We start from the raw sequence: 18,420 nt of genomic DNA, 5'->3' as shown, positions 1-18,420 counted from the left end.
AGAGTGTTAATCTGGAAAAGGTAAGATCCCACACCCACAGGGTCTTTCAGGGCCTTGTTATCAACAATGTCCCCCTGCTCCTGTTAGGAGCACAGGCCTCAGGCCCCACCCCGGACCTGATGGGTCATTACGTGCATTTTAACGGGATCCACGGTGACTGAACGCACAGCAACATTGCAGCGGCCCTGTCCTAAATCACCAGCACTTTACTAGAGATACTTAAAAACCAAAACACACCAAAACCCCAGAAAAATCTCAGAATAGAGGACCATCCAAGACAGGTGCACACAAACACACACACACTCCACTGTTCCTCTTCTCGTTCTGCCTGAGGCCCTGGGAACGTCCTCCGGGCCCCGCCCGCACTGAGACCATCCCAGTGTCCCTGTGAGAGGTCCTCCGCCTCATCCTGCTCTCCCTCCCCTGGGCGTCTGCCTGGGGAACGGTCCCTACAACATCCTTTGCTCCAGCATCTTTGAAAGCGGAGGCCCGCCTGCTCTTGGCTGGGACACCTCTCGGGTTCAGCACAGCGACATCCACGGGGCCGCAGGCCACCCAGCTCAGGGGCCTCCAGGAGCTGCTCACAGCTTCCTCATGGAACATCTAACGACACTACCCAGTAGATATTCGCATCCAATTAATAACCACCATCAGCTCATGAACACTAAACACAGCTGATCAGGGTATTGACTAAAAACTCTGCATCAAATCTTGCCAAATTTAAATCAGCCAAATATACCCTCCGTAAGACTTGTCAGACATCAAACTGTTACAGTGCTATAAAACGTCCCAGGCGGGCTTCCCTGGTGGCACAGTGGTTGAGAGCCTGCCGCCGATGCAGGGGACGCGGGTTCGTGCCCCGGTCCGGGAAGATCCCACATGGCGCGGAGCGGCTGGGCCCGTGAGCCATGGCCGCTGAGCCTGCGCGTCCGGAGCCTGTGCTCCGCAACGGGAGAGGCCACAACAGTGAGAGGCCCGCGTACTGCAAAAAACAAACAAAAAAAACGTCCCAGGGACTAAAATCTGATCACTTGTTAAGTTTCTAGGAAAATAATTTTTGAGGAAAATAACTTCTGTCAGATGAGACTAAAACTAGGCCATTAGTTCCCTATGAAAATGGTCCAGGAATTAACTTGGATTAGTGGAGTTCACAGCAGAAAAGGACTTCAACAAAAATGAATCACAGTTGGTATTTTGTGTTTACAAAGTCAAGATGTTCTCAAGGTCAAACCTCCACCAGGGCAAAACACTCGTATTCAAGTGTTTCACAAAACGCCCAGTTTGGGAGTTTCTGGTGGAGGATTTGAGAGTCCAGCTTCTGGTGGGGAGGGGACACATAAGCCCAGGGCTGTGCCCCAGGCAGTTCACCCGGGAGCACCCCTCAGCGGGGCCCCGTCGTCCCTCTCCATGCACCCCGCTCATCTTGATGCGTTTATAAAGGTCAACGTGGGAAACCTCGAGGTCCTGCTTACATCTATTCCCAGGCTCAGCTTCTGTAACTGGTTTCAGTCAGAGGATCGTCACCTTCCAAGAGGCATGGGCTCGACTCTGAGCTGCTGGGAGCCTCCACCTTTTCTTCCCTGTCGCTCACTGCTTCCAGCTCCTGGAATCCTGCACAGAAAACGTTACCGCACAAGGAAAGCAGCACGGGTGTCCAGGACCCGGGGCGCAGCGCTTTTCCTGTCGGGGGTCAATTTAACACCGGCTGCTCCCGCCTCCTGGGGGCATCCCCGACACACCGGGCCCACCCTCTGGGCCCCAGCACCCACTCCCTGGGACCTAGGGCTGCCAGGAGGAGGCCCACCTGGCGCCAGGCAGGGGTGCAAGCATCCCGCACGGGCTGAATTGCCAGGCCGGCTTTGTGACGGCTCCGAGGGCCTCAGCCCTTGCCAATTCAGGGTTCTAGAGGGTTCTAGACAAACTGCAAGGGTCTGGCATCAGAAGTATCTCCAGGGCTTAAGGACAAAGCTCACAGGCAAAAAGGTGACCCCCCCAAACCACTAAGAGTCAAAGAGGAGGGCTGGTGGCCTCGGGGTGGCAGATTCAGGGAGGGACACTCACGTACACGCGAGAGCTGGCAGGTGTTTCCTCCCGGGCAGGGATGCGGGGACCTGGGACCAGGCCCGGCCAGATGAGGCAGAACGAGGAAGGGGCTGCAGGAGGCGGTGGAAGAGAAACACCAGCCACGGCCAAGGACATGGGCTGAGCAGGAGCTCCAATTTCGGGGAAAAAAAAAGTTTCCTCTTCACCCTGGTCACTCAAAAGTCCCACATCATCACAGAATTTCTCCTGAGATTAGCTACCCAACATCAATTACCTATGAGGACATATCATTATTCATTTTTCTACTGTGAAATTAAAAGATTTGGTTACTAACTGGTTTGCAGGCTGTTTTTGCCTCTGGAGGCATCTGGAAGAACTGTGGAGTCGCCAGTGTCCCGCTGCTTCCAGGAGCCGGTTTCCTTCCGTCCTCTGGGCTCGGCGGCCATGACTCCATCCACACCTGCGGGAGGAACCGGGGCCATGGCGGGAGGGCTGCACTGTCGCCACTAAAGAAAGAGCTGAAATCAGGAGCCGATGGTCCAGCCTCGTCTTCTTTGAGCGCCGTCAGTGACGGTTCAAACTGGGGGCGGCCTCGGCCATTAAACGATGCTGGTGGCCTTCCCTGTCCACCACCGTGGAGGGACCTGGCATCACAGCTCTTCGGGATCCGAGGGTGTGAGGACGCGGCTCGGTGACATGGGCCCGTGCGACGCCACACGGGAAGAGCTGGCCTAAATTCAAGTTCTTTACCCCAAAATGGACTATTATTATTACCACTGTTTTAAAAGACTGCAGCTATTAGTGGAGAATTCTTATTTATAGAACTGAAGTTTGGGGGAGGGGCAGCTTAATAGCAGAGAACGTGCACCTCAAAAATTAGGCTAAATGACATCAAAAGAGATCTCACCCTCCTTCAACCTCTGCTCTGAGGCTGACTGACAGATGCCTTCCCCAGCCGCCACCACCTACCACCTTCCACTCCACAGCTCCGCCCTGATTACCTGTGCCCCACCTTACCTGTGTTTACTGATTCGTCTCAGTGGAATCTGGTCACACATTATTCCCAGTGCACAAATATCCAGGTTATAATGCAACAGTCAGAGACCAAAGGCTCATCTGTAATGACATATACAGGAAGCAGCCTGTGTATCCCCAAATCTACCCGCCAAGGTTCAAGGCCCTACTCGGCTTAACTACAAACCTGGGGAGTCCCCACTAGCTGAGGAAACAAAACCAAAATCACAGAAGTACCGCGGCCGCTCAGAGGCCAAGGGTCTTCCAACCTGGGCTCAAAAAAGCAACCAGCATCTCTCCACAGCCCTTCATAAAAGCACATTCACGCAGCATCTCACCTGATGCAGACACGCGTGGGCAGGCAGGCTCCACCACCACCCCTTGCACAGGCAGACCTGGTCTCGGAGGCCTCTCCTGGGAGTGAAGACCCCAGGGTGAGCCCCAGGTGCGCGCTTGCCCTCGGTGGGGGGCTGCCCAGGAGGCCCCGCTGCCAGCCAAGTGCAGAACTGGCCCGGGGGTGTGTGCAGATCTCAAAGAAATTACCGCACTAGTTAAAAGACATATTTTAATCTAGTTTTCCCGTTTTATACTAAAATCATTAATACAGATCACAAATTGCATTTATTCGCAGATATCTAGAAAACAGTCAAAAGTGTATCTATCTCTCTGTATAGATCTTAGTAATAAATTTTATTTGAACAAGAGAACTTGTGCACAAGAGTTGAACAGCATGATTACAGACTGCGGCCCTCCCCAGGGGAGGAACAGGTATGTACAGTTATGAGACAAAGTTGCACCTCAGAGCTGATCATGATCAAGTCAAAAACACCTGACATACAGTATACGTGCTAATAAATTTCCTTCAGGTCATGACCAGCATGAAAAAAAATCAGGACACAGGTACTCAGCAAAGGCTCTGTAAATGTGCACAGCAATATGCTGCATTTAAGAGTTAAAATCAGACTCTACTTAGTGTTAGCATCAAGCCCTTAGGAGAAATCCAAAAAATATCTCCTTTCCCGTTCACACACGTCAAAAACTATTCACACTTGGGGCTGGACTGGGCAGCTGGCCTCAGGCCCCACGAGGGCCTTGCCCGTGTGGACACAGCGAGGGTTAATACTGGAGGTCTCTTCCCCATCCCGGCTCGCGGCCGCCTTCTGGCTGCACTTCCACCTCTCAGTCATTAAATTAAACCAGCAGAAAGCAACGCAGGCCTCTGGGAGTCCCATCCCTTCCACAAGGAGAATGCTAGGCCAATTCAAGTTTCGTTCAGTCAGGAAGACAGAAGTATTTAAGGCTTCGGTGACGATTATAATCCTCTGAGAAATTATTTTCCCTTCAAGTCAAGATAATGTTTACTATACTTTCTCTTGACTCTGAAAATCCCTGGTATCGGTGTAGGCAACTTGCACCTGCAATCAAGTCTGCAAGGGAGGAAGGTCCCCCACAGCTGTCCCAGGCCACGTGTGGTCACGAGCCAAACCTCAGCTCCCCAGAAGTGGGGAGAGCCCGGTCCACGCCGTCTAGTAGGTGGAGGAGGCCGTGCTCATGGCATCCTCGGAGATCTTGGTGCTGGCCGGGTGGATGCTTGCAAAGTACTTGACGTCACTGTCCCGGTCCATCTGAAGAGCCATGATGGTCTGCTCCACGGCCTCCTGGTGACAGCTGGCAGAGGTGAGGAAATACTCTGGAGACGGGAAGAGCAAATCACAAGTGAAATTAGCTTTGTTGGATTATAAACAGTGACCCAAACTGATTTGTGTTCTATGAAAAAAATCCCCAAGTGTAGGAGAATTAGAAGATTTATCTTGTTGTTGTTTTTTTTTTTGGCTGTGTTGGGTCTTTGTTGCTGTGCACGGGCTTTCTCTAGTTGCAGTGAGTGGGGGCTACTCTTCATTGCGGTGCACGGGCTTCTCACTGCGGTGGCTTCTCCTGCTGCAGAGCACGGGCTCTAGGCGCATGGGCTTCAGTAACTGTGGCACGTGGGCTCCGTAGTTGTGGCTCGCGGGGTCTAGAGTGCAGGCTCAGTAGCTGTGGCGCACGGGCTTAGCTGCTCTGCAGCATGTGGGATCTTCCTGGCCCAGGGCTTGAACCCGTGTCCCCTGTACTGGCAGGCGGATTCTTAACCACTGTGCCACCAGGGAAGCCCCTATCTTGTTTTAATAACAGTCTAAATCTCATGATGTTTAATGGCAGCAATGTTAGTAAATATGTTAAAACTTGTACTTGTTACAGCCTATTACTTAGCTCAGTAAAAGGAAAAACATTTCCAAGTACAAACCACACCCACAAAACCAGAGTCCTGTCTGTTCAATATGATAAATTCCAAAGGAGAAAAAAGAAGCAACGTTAATTTGCCCATATTCTTTGAAGTCTATTACAAACTTCTTTCTGTGCTTTGTTCGTGAATTCACGCATTCAAATGATATTTATTAGGCATTTCTGGGGGATTACAATAAGTAAAACAACCTGAATCTTAAGGTGCTCATGATTTGCAGCAAAGCAACTAAGGGGCATGTCTTCCGCCTAATGAGTGAAACGCAGGAGGAAACTCAAACACGCCTCCCGCCCCAGTGGCAGCGACAGACGTTCACGTGGGGCGAGCCAAAGGCAGTATTCGTCACATAGTCCTCACTGAATTTCCAACTTTTCAAACTACTAAGTTCTAAATTATAAAGAAAAATTCATCTAGAACAGAACAGTGAAAATTCAACATCGCTCTCCTCGCCCCTTAATCGTCTTTGTGTCCTTTCTCGACAGGAACCACCACTAACAAGTCGCAGCACATTCTCGGACCAGACTATTCCTATGACCCCAACCCTTCTGCTCGGGCGCCCACCTGCCCCGTGTCCCCACCACCTACCCTTCTCCTCGTGGGTTGCCCGCCTACCTTTTTCTAGCAGAGTTTGTCGCAGCGTCTTCGCGAGGAGCACGCGGACATTCGGAACCCTATCGTTTGCCAAGGTGAGCAGATGTGGCATCAGATGCACAGCAAACTGGTCCATAGGCAGGCATTCATCTTCAATGACGGTCTGGGGACAGAAAGACCTGCTTCAATCTGCCGGCTCAGTCGGCCAGGCCGTAAGTAATACCAGCTCGCAAAACCTTTTAGAAACAACTTAAGTGCTTCAGGTTTCAGTTACAGCTTTTTAAAACAATATTCCAGGCACTCAGGAGCTCAAAACAAAGTGATATAGTTAAGTCCCCGCAGAGACGCACAGCTGTGACCTGCCCCACGGAGGCCTGGCATCACAGTCATGTTCACAGCCGCAAGCTCCGTGGACCAGGACGACGGCCAGGGCAGCACCGCTTTCGGGAGCTCGGGGGACGGAGCAGGGAAGGGTGAGCCAGATGGCGAAGCTCTGCCCTCAAGGATGAGAGCGAGGGTGTGGAGGGGGGCAAGGGGCCCAAGGAGACAGGCAGCCGGTGTGGCCGCACTCACCTGGCAGACAAAGACGAAGGCCTGCCGCCCGGACCACCGGGGACAGCGGCCGAAGCTCTCCACCAGCTCGCGGATGAGGTCCACCCCGAAGGTGGGCGGCACGGCCCGGTGCAGCTTCCGCACCATCTCGCCAACCTAGGGGGGCACGCACTGGTGAGCCACACCTCTGCCCGGTGTTCTCACCAAACGTGTGCTGGGCTAAGGCTGTAAGAACTTGAACACGTACCAACTTGTAGGAAATCCAACGAACAGAAGAAACTTTATCTGCGCACAGATTCAGGGCAATGGGGCGTAGATAGTCATAAATGTCTCTGGGGCTGTATAACTCTAGAAGTAAGATCAGCTGTCTACGAAGTGAATTATAAAAATAAAAATACAATTACAATTCAACAATAAACACGACAAATGAAAACAGGTTGCTCGTCTGAAGCGTGAGTCACCAAGGTCGTGTCTGTGAGAGGAACACATGCAGAGACCAGCGACTGGCCTGGACGCTGTGTGTCTCGATCTGCATCTAAACAACACACACGTTCAGGACACAAACACTGCAGAACTGTATCCACAGCGACGGACACAGGGCAAAGCACGTCCCGGCTGGCTCCATGGGGACACGGGACACGGTCCCGCGGTGACTGCTGAGGACCTGCTGGGAAACTCCCGTCCACACAGCAGCCGTCTAGTGAGAAGGTGCCAGCAGCCTCAGGCAGCCTGCTGTGTACCAGTCAGGCTCCGGGCAGCTTCTCAGGGAGGCTCCGGTACCAGGGGACACGAGGAGGCCCCTCCTGCGCCTACTCCCACCAAGTCACCGAGAACCGGGGACCAGGGCGTCCCCCGGCGGCCTGAGTGGAGGAGGCAACGACACCCTCCCAGGAGGACTACAGACACGCTGAGACTCCCACCTCCCGGGCTGTGTGTCTGCGGCGGGTTACGTGTGCCATCGGCAGGAGGCGGACGACACAGACATCCAGCAATGAGCCGCCCCGCCTGAGGGCACGCGGATCCCCCGGGAGGCGCCCCGCAGACCCCCGCCCAGCCTGGGGCACACGGGGAGGCCTCGCTCTCAAGGAGCAAAAGCCTCCTGTGGCCGGTGGAGGGGCAGCAAAGCCTGTCCGCGCCCCCGCCCGGGCAAGGCCAGCCTGCAGCCGGAGACAGGGGATAGGAAAAGCCTGTTCCCAGCATGGGGCCGCAGAGCCTCGGAGCCAAGCGCAAGTCTCGTCCCGCTGGGGAGGCGCGGGAAGCACTGCCCTGACCGAGCATGGGTCCAGGGCAGAGACACGAGCCCCGTGGCGGGTGGGGGCTCTGGGGAGCCCAGCACATAGGCCTCCCCAAGACCGAGGCCGAACCAAGGGGCAGAGGGCCTCCCCTCGCCCAGCAGCCGGCGGCCTCCACCACGTGGCAACCACAGCCCAGGGCTGGGCGCCTGAGGGCACGCGGATCCCCCGGGAGGCGCCCCGCAGACCCCCGCCCAGCCTGGGGCACACGGGGAGGCCTCGCTCTCAAGGAGCAAAAGCCTCCTGTGGCCGGTGGAGGGGCAGCAAAGCCTGTCCGCGCCCCCGCCCGGGCAAGGCCAGCCTGCAGCCGGAGACAGGGGATAGGAAAAGCCTGTTCCCAGCATGGGGCCGCAGAGCCTCGGAGCCAAGCGCAAGTCTCGTCCCGCTGGGGAGGCGCGGGAAGCACTGCCCTGACCGAGCATGGGTCCAGGGCAGAGACACGAGCCCCGTGGCGGGTGGGGGCTCTGGGGAGCCCAGCACATAGGCCTCCCCAAGACCGAGGCCGAACCAAGGGGCAGAGGGCCTCCCCTCGCCCAGCAGCCGGCGGCCTCCACCACGTGGCAACCACAGCCCAGGGCTGGGAGGGTGGAGGGGCATAAGGAAGGAGGGACACGTGCGTGGGGGTGGGGTGGGGAGCAGAGGAATAAAGGGATGCCAGAGCGCAGGGCCGCAGGAGAGTGAGGAACGCGCGGGCGAAGAGCCGAAGGGATACAGCTGCGGAGGGGTGGAGGAATACAAGGGCGGCGGGGCGGAGGGATACAGGGGCAGAGGGTGCGCAGAGAACGGGACGAGGAGGTCCCCAGCCCCAGCTCCCATCATCAGCAAAAGGCAGCGGCAGCCCACGGCTGGACGAAATGAAGTGCAGAGGGCACAGAAGGTCATATGGAGACACCAGAACCCAACCCAGCACCTGCTGCCTGGACGGGCTCTGCTGTCCACACCAGCTGCAGAGGAGGCCAGGGCAGTTATCCTGTCACGCACCAAAAAAAACTCAGCCCTAAACTCCACACCCAGCAAAGATATCTTTTGAAAATGCAGGTGAGGTCCAGAATCCAGAATATTTAATAAAGAACTCTTATAATTCAGCAATCCAATTTAAGACAAATAGCCCGATTAAAAAATATGCAGTGGACTTGAATAAACATTTCTCCAGAGAATATATACAAATGGCCAACAGCACATGAAACGGTGCTAAACATCACTAAACATTAAAGAAATGCACATCAAGACCAAAGTGAGACACTACTTTACACCCACTGTAATACTGGCTACGATTAGAAAGAAAAAAAAAAGGAAAACAGCAAGTGCCAGGGAGGATGTGGGGAAATGGGAGCCCTCATCCACTGCTGGTGGGAATGCAAAATGCTGTAGCCATTGTGGACACAGTCATGCAGTTCCTCAACAAGTTAAACACAGAATTACTGGATGACCCAGCAAATCCACCTCAAAAAACTTGTATCAGTACATCAATGTTCACAGCAGCACTACTCACATCAGCCGGAAGGCAGAAACCACCCAGATGAATGGCTTAAAAGGTGGTATGTTCACATCAGAGTATTATTCACAGCTGCCACATGGATGGACCCCGACAACACTGTGCTGAGTGAGGGAGCCGTGCACAGAGGCCGGGGGTTATGCGGCGCACCTGGAGCAAACGCTCAGAGAAGCAAACACGCACAGAGACAGCGGACTGATGTCTGCGGGGCTGCTGCTTATGGGCGTGGGGTGTCCTTCTGGGAAGACGAAATGTTCTACAACTAGATGGGGGGACACTGCACCAGCAGCAAAAGTGGTTATGTGGTATTTTACCACAATTAAAAAAAAGTGAAGGTGACATGGTCTTATAAAAAAAAGCGGAGAAAATTCACTGCCAGCAAGACCTGTGTTACAGGCAGTGTTAAAGGAACAGGATACCAGGCAGAAACTTGGACCCAAACGAAGTGATGAAGAAATCCAGGAAAGGTAAAGATGAAGCAACACACGCACCTGAAATCACAGTCTGATCAAGTATGAGAACTTACTCAGCCAGTTCAGCTCGAAAGCGCCAATTTCTACTATTGTCTGTCACCAAAAACTCCTGCAGTTGATAAAGATATTCTCTTCTTTTGTCAATATGAAGAAGCTGAAGAAACAAATAAAAATATTCACTAGGACACGGCAGAGACATTACTTCCTTCACCAGACTGCTTAAAAAACCTCTAAATCACATGGTTAGTTCTTCTGAAGGAGAACAGATGCAGTAGGTACATTTGTTTTAAAAATTGGTATTAAGTCCATTTTCCCTGATAATCCCGTTTATCTTCAAGAGTCATTCTCCCCTTTTGAAATATTTCCTTCTTGAGCCAGTGAGTGGCCTCTACTGTCCCTTGTCCCCAGGCAAAGCTTTACCAGAACACTCCTGTGACATCCTTGTTGTCACACACCCTCTGAAGACAGGGATTATGCTCCTACTCATAGAGTGTGAGCCCAGTGGACAGCACTGTGGTGGCACACTGTAGGTGCTCAATAAATATCTGAGTGAAAAAAATAAATCTATCCCAATAACCGTTCTACAAATATTTAAGAGTAGGTTTATAGTCAACAAGGGGGAAAACCCTAAAAGTTGATATAAACAGAAGCAAATAAATTTAACTGTACATCAAACAGATAAGAGTCACACAAAAAAAGTCTAAGTTTAAACTCAGTATTCTGACCATATATCTTCATGGAACATGTTCCAATGACAGAAAGTGCTGAATGAAATCTTGACCATTATCTGGTTAATTTGATGTTGGAATAGTTCTAAAACATCAAATTGAGCAAATGACTAAATAATTTAACATTTCTGAAAACAGAGTTTTTACCACAATAGAAAAGAAAAAAAATGTGAAGAAAGGAGAGGAAATGGTACTGGACTGGAAGATGCAATATGAACTAAATAATTTTTTAAACCCCCCAAACCAAAAAACCCCCTCCTAGCTCCTGTCCCCTGAAAAAGCCTAAAAGAAATGACGTCCGGGAGCAATGGGCAGGTCTAGTGCCTGGATCTTGGCTTCTAAATCCCAACTCTCCACGAGAAAAGACCTGGGCTCCTCGGGGAGATCCTGACTCCCAGCTGGAGAGAAAGGAGAAGGTAGGCCTGAAAGTAAGATGTGCTTGGAAGTGAGGGGGCCGATCAAAAGGACATAGGAGGTGGCTTTAAGAGGCTCTTATTCCCCAGATTTGATGGTCAAAACAAATGACAGGAGGAGCTTCAAGATGGCGAAAGAGTAAGACACGGAGATCACCTTCCTCCCCACAAATACATCAGAAATACATCTAACACGTGGAACAGCTCCTACAGAACACCTACTGAACGCTGGCATGAGACCTCAGACCTCCCAAAAGGCAAGAAGCCCCCCATGTACCTGGGTAGGGCAAAGGAAACAAGAAAAAACAGAGACAAAAGAATAGGGACGCGACCTGCACCTCTGGGAGGGAGCTGTGAAGGAGGAAAGGTTTCCACACACTAGGAAGCTCCTTCGCGGGCGGAGATTGCGGGAGGCGGAGTGGGGGGAGCTTCGGGGCCGCGGAGGAGACCACAGCCACAGGGGCGCGGAGGGCAAAGCGGAGAGATTCCCGCACAGAGGATCGGGGCCGACCGGCGCTCACCAGCCCGAGGCTTGTCTGCTCACGCACCTGGGTGGGCAGGACTGGGAGCTGAGGCTCGGGCTTCGGAGGTCAGATCCCAGGGAGAGGACTGGGGTTGGCTGCATGCACACAGCCTGAAGGGGGTTAGTGCACCACGGCTGGCCGGGAGAGAGTCCGGGGAAAAGTCTGGAGCTGCCGAAGAGACAAAGAGACTTTTTCTTCCCTCTTTGTTTCCTGGTGCGCGAGGAGAGGGGTTTTAAGAGCGCTGCCTAAAGGAGCTCCAGAGACGGGCGCGAGCCGCGGCTAAAAGCGCGGACCCCAGAGACGGGCGGGAGACGCTAAGGCTGCTGCTGCCGCCAACAAGTGGCCTGTGTGCGAGCACAGGTCACTATCCACAGCCCCTCTTCCGGGGAGCCTGTGTGGCCCGCCACTGCCAGGGTCCTGTGACCTAGGGACAACTTCCCCGGGAGAACACACGGCGTGCCTCAGGCTGGTGCAACATCACGGTGGATTCTGTCGCCACCACAGGCCCGCCCTGCATTCCGTACCCCTCCCTCCCCCAGGCCTGAGTGAGCCAGAGCCCCCGAATCAGCTGCTCATTTAACTCCGTCTTGTATGAGCGAAGAACAGATGCCCCCAGGTGACCTACACGCAGAGGCGGGCCTGAACCCGAGAGCTGTGCGAACAAAGAAGAGAAAAGGGAAATCTCTCCCAGCAGCCTCAGGAGCAGCGGATTAAATCTCCACAATCAACTTGACGTACCTGCATCTGTGGAATACATGAATAGACAGCGAATCATGCCAAATTGAGGAGGTGGACTTTGGGAGCAACGATATATATTTTTTTTTTCCCTTTTTCTCTTTTTGTGAGTATGTATGTATATGCTTCTGTGTGTGATTTTGTCTGTATAGCTTTGCTTTTACCATTTGTCCTAGGGTTCTGTCTGTCCTTTCTTTTTATTAAAAAAAAATTTTTATTTTTACTTTTTATTTTAATAACTTTATTTTATCTCCTTCCTTCCTTCCTCTTCTTTCTTTCCTCCTTCCTTCCTTCCTCTCTCTCTCCCTCCCTGCCTGCCTCTCTCTCTCTCTCTCTCTCTCTCTCTCTTTCTTTCTTTCCCCCCTTTTACGCTGAGCCGTGTGGAAGACAGGTTCTTAGTGCCCAGCCAGGCGTCAGGGCTGTGCCACTGAGGTGAGAGAGCCAAGTTCAGGACACTGGTCCACAAGAGAACTCCCAGCTCCACGTAATATCAAATGGTGAAAATCTCCCAGAGATCTCCATCTCAACACCAAGACCCAGCTCCACTCAATGACCAGCAAGCTACAGTGCTGGACACCCTATGCCAAACAACTAGCAAGATGGGAACACAACCCCACCCATTAGCAGAGAGGCTGCCTAAAATCATAATAAGGCCACAGACACCCCAAAACACAACACCAGACATGGACCTCCTGCCCACCAGAAAGACAAGATCCAGCCTCATCCACCAGAACACAGGCACTAGTCCCCCTCCACCAGGAAGGCTACACAACCCACTGACCCAACCTTAGCCACTGGGGAAAGACACCAAAAACAATGGTAACTATGAACCTGCAGCCTGCAAAAGGGAGACCCCCAAACACAGTAAGTTAAGCAAAATGAGAAGACAGAGAAACAGCAGATGAAGGAGCAAGATAAAAACCCACCAGACCTAACAAATGAAGAGGAAATAGGCAGTCTACCTGAAAAAGAATTCAGAATAATGATAGTAAAGATGATCCAAAATCTTGGAAACAGAATGGGGAAAATACAAGAAACATTTAACAAGGACCTAGAAGAACCTAAAGAGCAAAAAACAGAGATGAACAACACAATAAATGAAATTAAAAATTCTCTAGAAGGCATCAATAGCAGAATAACTGAGGCAGAAGAACGGATAAGTGACCTGGAAGATAAGAGAGTGGAAATAACTACTGCAGAGCAGAATAAAGAAAAAAGAATGAAAAGAATTGAGGACAGCCTCAGAGACCTCTGGGACAACATTAAATGCACCAACATTCGAATTATAGGGGTCCCAGAAGAAGAAGAGAAAAAGAAAGGGACTGAGAAAATATTTGAAGAGATTATAGTTGAAAACTTTCATAATATGGGAAAGGAAATAGTTAATCAAGTCCAGGAAGCACAGAGAGTCCCATACAGGATAAATCCAAGGAGAAAGACACATATTAATCAAACTACCAAAAATTAAATACAAAGAACAAATATTGAAAGCAGCAAGGGAAAAACAACAAGTAACACACATGGGAATCCCCGTAAGGTTAACAGCTGATCTTTCAGCAGAAACTCTGCAAGCCAGAAGGGAGTGGCAGGACATATTTAAAGCGATGAAGGAGAAAAACCTGCAACCAAGATTACTCTACCCAGCAAGGATCTCATTCAGATTTGACAGAGAAATTAAAAGCTTTACAGACAAGCAAAAGCTGAGAGAATTCAGCACCACCAAACCAGCTCTACAACAAATGCTAAAGGAACTTCTCTAGGCAGGAAACAAAAGAGAAGGAAAAGACCTACAATAATAAAACCAAGACAATTAAGAAAATGGTAATAGGAACATACATATCGATAATTACTGTAAGTGTAAATGGATTAAATGCTCCAACCAAAAGACACAAGCTCACTGAATGGATACAAAAACAAGACCCATATATATGCTGTCTACAAGAGACCCACTTCAGACCTACGGACACATGCAGACTGAAAGTGAGGGGATGGAAAAGGATATTCCATGCAAATGGGAACCAAAAGAAAGCTGGAGTAGCAATTCTCATATCAGACAAAACAGACTTTAAAACAAAGACTATTACAAGAGACAAAGAAGGACACTACATAATGATCAAGGGATCAATCCAAGAAGAAGATATAACAATTGTAAATATTTATGCACCCAACATTGGAGCACCTCAATACATAAGGCAAATACTAACAGCCATAAAAGGGGAAATTGACAGTAACACAATCATAGTAGGGGACTTTAACACCCCACTTTCACCAATGGACAGATAATCCAAAATGAAAATACATAAGGAAACACAAGCTTTAAATGATACATTAAACAAGATGGACTTAATATTTATAGGACATTCCATCCAAAAACAACAGAATACACATTCTTCTCAAGTGTTCATGGAATATTCTCCAGGATAGATCGTATCTTGGGTCACAAATCAAGCCCTGGTAAATTTAAGAAAATTCAAATCGTATCAAGTATATTTTCCAACCGCAATGCTATGAGACTAGATATCAATTACAGGAAAAAATCTATAAGAAATACAAACACATGCAGGCTAAACAACACACTACTTAATAACCAAGAGGTCACTGGAGAAATCAAAGAGGAAATCAAAAAATACCTAGAAAAAAATGACAATGAAAACACAATGACCCAAAACCTATGGGATGCAGCAAAAGCAGTTCTAAGAGGGAAGTTTATAGCTATACAAGCCCACCTTAAGAAACAAGAAACACCTCAAATAAACAACCTAACCTTACACCTAAAGCAATTAGAGAAACAAGAACAAAAAAAACCCAAAGTTAGCAGAAGGAAAGAAATCATAAAGATCAGATCAGAAATAAATGAAAAAGAAATGAAGAAAAGGAGAGCGAAGATCAATAAAAGTAAAAGCTGGTTCTTTGAGAAGATAAACAAAACTGATAAACCATTAGCCAGACTCGTCAAGAAAAAAAGGGAGAAGACTCAAATCAATAGAATTAGAAACGAAAGAGGAGAAGTAACAACTGACACTGCAGAAATACAAAGGATCATGAGCGATTACTACAAGCAACTCTATGCCAGTAAAATGGACAACCTGGAAGAAATGGACAAATTCTTAGAAATGCACAACCTTCCGAGACTGAACTAGGAAGAAATAGAAAATATGAACAGACCAATCAAAAGCACTGAAGTTGAAACTGTGATTAAAAATCTTCCAACAAACAAAAGCCCAGGACCAGATGGCTTCACAGGCGAATTCTATCAAACATTTAGAGAAGAGCTAACACCTATCCTTCTCAAACTCTTCCAAAATATAGCAGAGGGAGGAACACTCCCAAACTCATTCTACGAGGCCACCATCACCTTGATACCAAAACCAGACAAGGATGTCACAAAGAAAGAAAACTACAGGCCAATATCACTGATGAACATAGATGCAAAAATCCTCAACAAAATACTAGCAAACAGAATCCAACAGCACATTAAAAGGATCATACACCATGATCAAGTGGGGTTTATTCCAGGAATGCAAGGATTCTTCAATATACGCAAATCTATCAATGTGATTAACCATATTAACAAATTGAAGGAGAAAAACCATATGATCATCTCAATAGATGCAGAGAAAGCTTTTGACAAAATTCAACACCCATTTATGATAAAAACCCTGCAGAAAGTAGGTGTAGAGGGAACTTTCCTCAATATAATAAAGGCCGTATATGACAAGCCCACAGCCAACATCATCCTCAATGGCGAAAAACTGAAAGCATTTCCACTAAGGTCAGGAACAAGACAAGGTTGCCCACTCTCACCACTCTTATTCAACATAGTTTTGGAAGTTTTAGCCACAGCAATCAGAGAAGAAAAGGAAATAAAAGGAATCCAAATTAGAAAAGAAGATGTAAAACTGTCACTGTTGGCAGATGACATGATACTATACAGAGAGAACCCTAAATATGCTACAAGAAAACTACTAGAGCTAATCAATGAATTTGGTAAAGTAGCAGGATACAAAATTAATGCACAGAAATATCTTGCATTCCTATACATTAATGACAAAAAATCTGAAAGTGAAATTAAGGAAACACTCCCATTTACCACGGCAACAAAAAGAATAAAATATCTAGGAATAAACCTACCTAAAGAGACAAAAGACCTGTATGCAGAAAATTATAAGATACTGATGAAAGAAATTAAAAAATTTACAAACAGATGGAGAGATATACCATGTTCTTGGATTGGAAGAATCAACATTGTGAAAATGACTCTACTACCCAAAGCAATCTACATATTCAATGCAATCCCTATCAAACTACCACTGGCATTTTTCACAGAACTAGAAAAAAAAATTTCACAATTTGTATGGAAACACAAAAGACTCCGAATAGCCAAAGCAATCTTGAGAAAGAAAAACGGAGCTCGAGGAATCAGGCTCCCTGACTTCAGACTATACTACAAAGCTACAGTCATCAAGACAGTATGGTACTGGCACAAAAACAAAAATATAGATCAATGGAACAGGACAGAAAGCCCAGAGATAAACCCACGCACATATGGTCACCCTGTCTTTGATAAAGGAGGCAAGAATATACAGTGGAGAAAAGACAGCCTCTTCGATAAGTGCTGCTGGGAAAACTGGACAGCTACATGTAAAAGAATGAAATTAGAACACTCCCTAACACCATACACAAAAATAAACTCAAAATGGATTAAAGACCTAAATGTAAGGCCAGACACCATCAAACTCTTAGAAGAAAACATAGGCAGAACACTCTATGACATAAATCACAGCAAGATCCTTTTTGACTCACCTCCTAGAGAAATGAAAATAAAAACAAAAATAAACAAATGGGACCTAATGAAACTTAAAGCTTTTGCACAGCAAAGGAAACCATAAACAAGGCGAAAAGACAACGCTCAGAATGGGAGAAAATATTTGCAGATGAAGCAACTGACAAAGGATTAATCTCCAAAATATACAAGCAACTCATGCAGCTCAATATCAAAAAAACAAACAACCCAATCCAAAAATGGGCAGAAGACCTAAATAGACATTTCTCCAAAGAAGATATACAGATTGCCAACAAACACATGAAAGAATGCTCAACATCATTAACCATTAGGGAAATGCAAATCAAAACTACAATGAGATATCATCTCACACCGGTCAGAATGGCCACCACCAAAAATTCTACAAACAATAAATGCTGGAGAGGATGTGGAGAAAAGGGAACCCTCTTGCACTGTTGGTGGGAATGTAAATTGATACAGCCACTATGGAGAACAGTATGGAGGTTCCTTAAAAAACTAAAAATAGAACTACCATACGACCCAGCAATCCCACTACTGGGCATATACCCTGAGAAAACCATAATTCAAAAAACAGTCATGTACCAAAATGTTCACTGCACCTCTTTTTACAATAGCCAGGACATGGAAGCAACCTAAGTGTCCAGCAACAGATGAATGGATAAAGAAGATGCGGCACATATACACAATGGACTATTTACTCAGCCATAAAAAGGAACTAAACTGAGTTATTTGTAGTGAGGTGGATGGACCCAGAGACTGTCATACAGAGTGAAGTAAGTCAGAAAGAGAAAAACAAATACCATATGCTAACACATATATATGGAATCTAAAAAAAGAAAAAAAAGAAAAAAAAAGAAAAAAAAAGATCAGAAGAACCCAGGGGCAAGACGGGAATAAAGATGCAGACCTACCAGAGAATGGACTTGAAGACATGGGGAGGGGGAAGGATAAGCTGGGACAAAGTGAGACAGTGGCATGGACATATATACACTACCAAACGTAAAACAGATAGTGGGAAGCAGCCGCATAGCACAGGGAGATCAACTGGGTGCTTTGTGACCACCTAGAGGGGTGGGATACGGAGGGTGGGAGGGAGGGAGATGCAAGAGGGAAGAGATATGGGGACATAATGTATAACTGATTCACTTTTTTATAAAGCAGAAACTAACACACCATTGTAAAGCAATTATACTCCAATAAAGATGTTAAAAAACAAACAAACAAAAAAACCCGACAGAAATAGATTACTTGACACGGAATAAAAAAGTAATTCTAGAGTCCACACTGATACTAAAAAAAACTTCCAAAAAGGCAGAGGAAGAGAAGGGAAAGGTTATCTTTACAGGAGATACTAACTAGTAAACACAGAAGGAATTACAAAGAACAGAAAATTAGTATTTTACAACTCACACAGTAACAAGTGATTCAGGCAAGAATCAGGTACGGATGCAGAAATGCAAAAGCAGTGTGAAGGA

General features: G+C 48.1%; 1 protein-coding gene across 1 annotated transcript in view; it reads right to left on the bottom strand.

The window, feature by feature from the left end:
* Positions 1-4,583: 4,583 nt before the first annotated feature.
* The window catches only part of PPP4R1 (protein phosphatase 4 regulatory subunit 1), a 58,643-nt gene continuing 44,806 nt past the window's right edge, over positions 4,584-18,420 (bottom strand). The window contains exons 15-19 of the mRNA XM_007458455.1: positions 9,795-9,895; positions 6,729-6,849; positions 6,503-6,637; positions 5,951-6,092; positions 4,584-4,747 (exon numbers count right to left, since the gene is read on the bottom strand). Coding sequence (XP_007458517.1) covers positions 4,584-4,747; positions 5,951-6,092; positions 6,503-6,637; positions 6,729-6,849; positions 9,795-9,895 — 663 coding nt within the window. The remainder of the gene's footprint in view (positions 4,748-5,950; positions 6,093-6,502; positions 6,638-6,728; positions 6,850-9,794; positions 9,896-18,420) is intronic.

Source organism: Lipotes vexillifer, unplaced genomic scaffold (assembly GCF_000442215.2).
Source record: "Lipotes vexillifer unplaced genomic scaffold, Lipotes_vexillifer_v1.1 scaffold447, whole genome shotgun sequence".
Classification (NCBI taxonomy): Eukaryota; Metazoa; Chordata; class Mammalia; order Artiodactyla; family Lipotidae; genus Lipotes; species Lipotes vexillifer.
The sequence above is the reverse complement of the archived record's forward strand: the minus strand, read 5'-3'. Positions and strand labels throughout refer to the sequence as shown.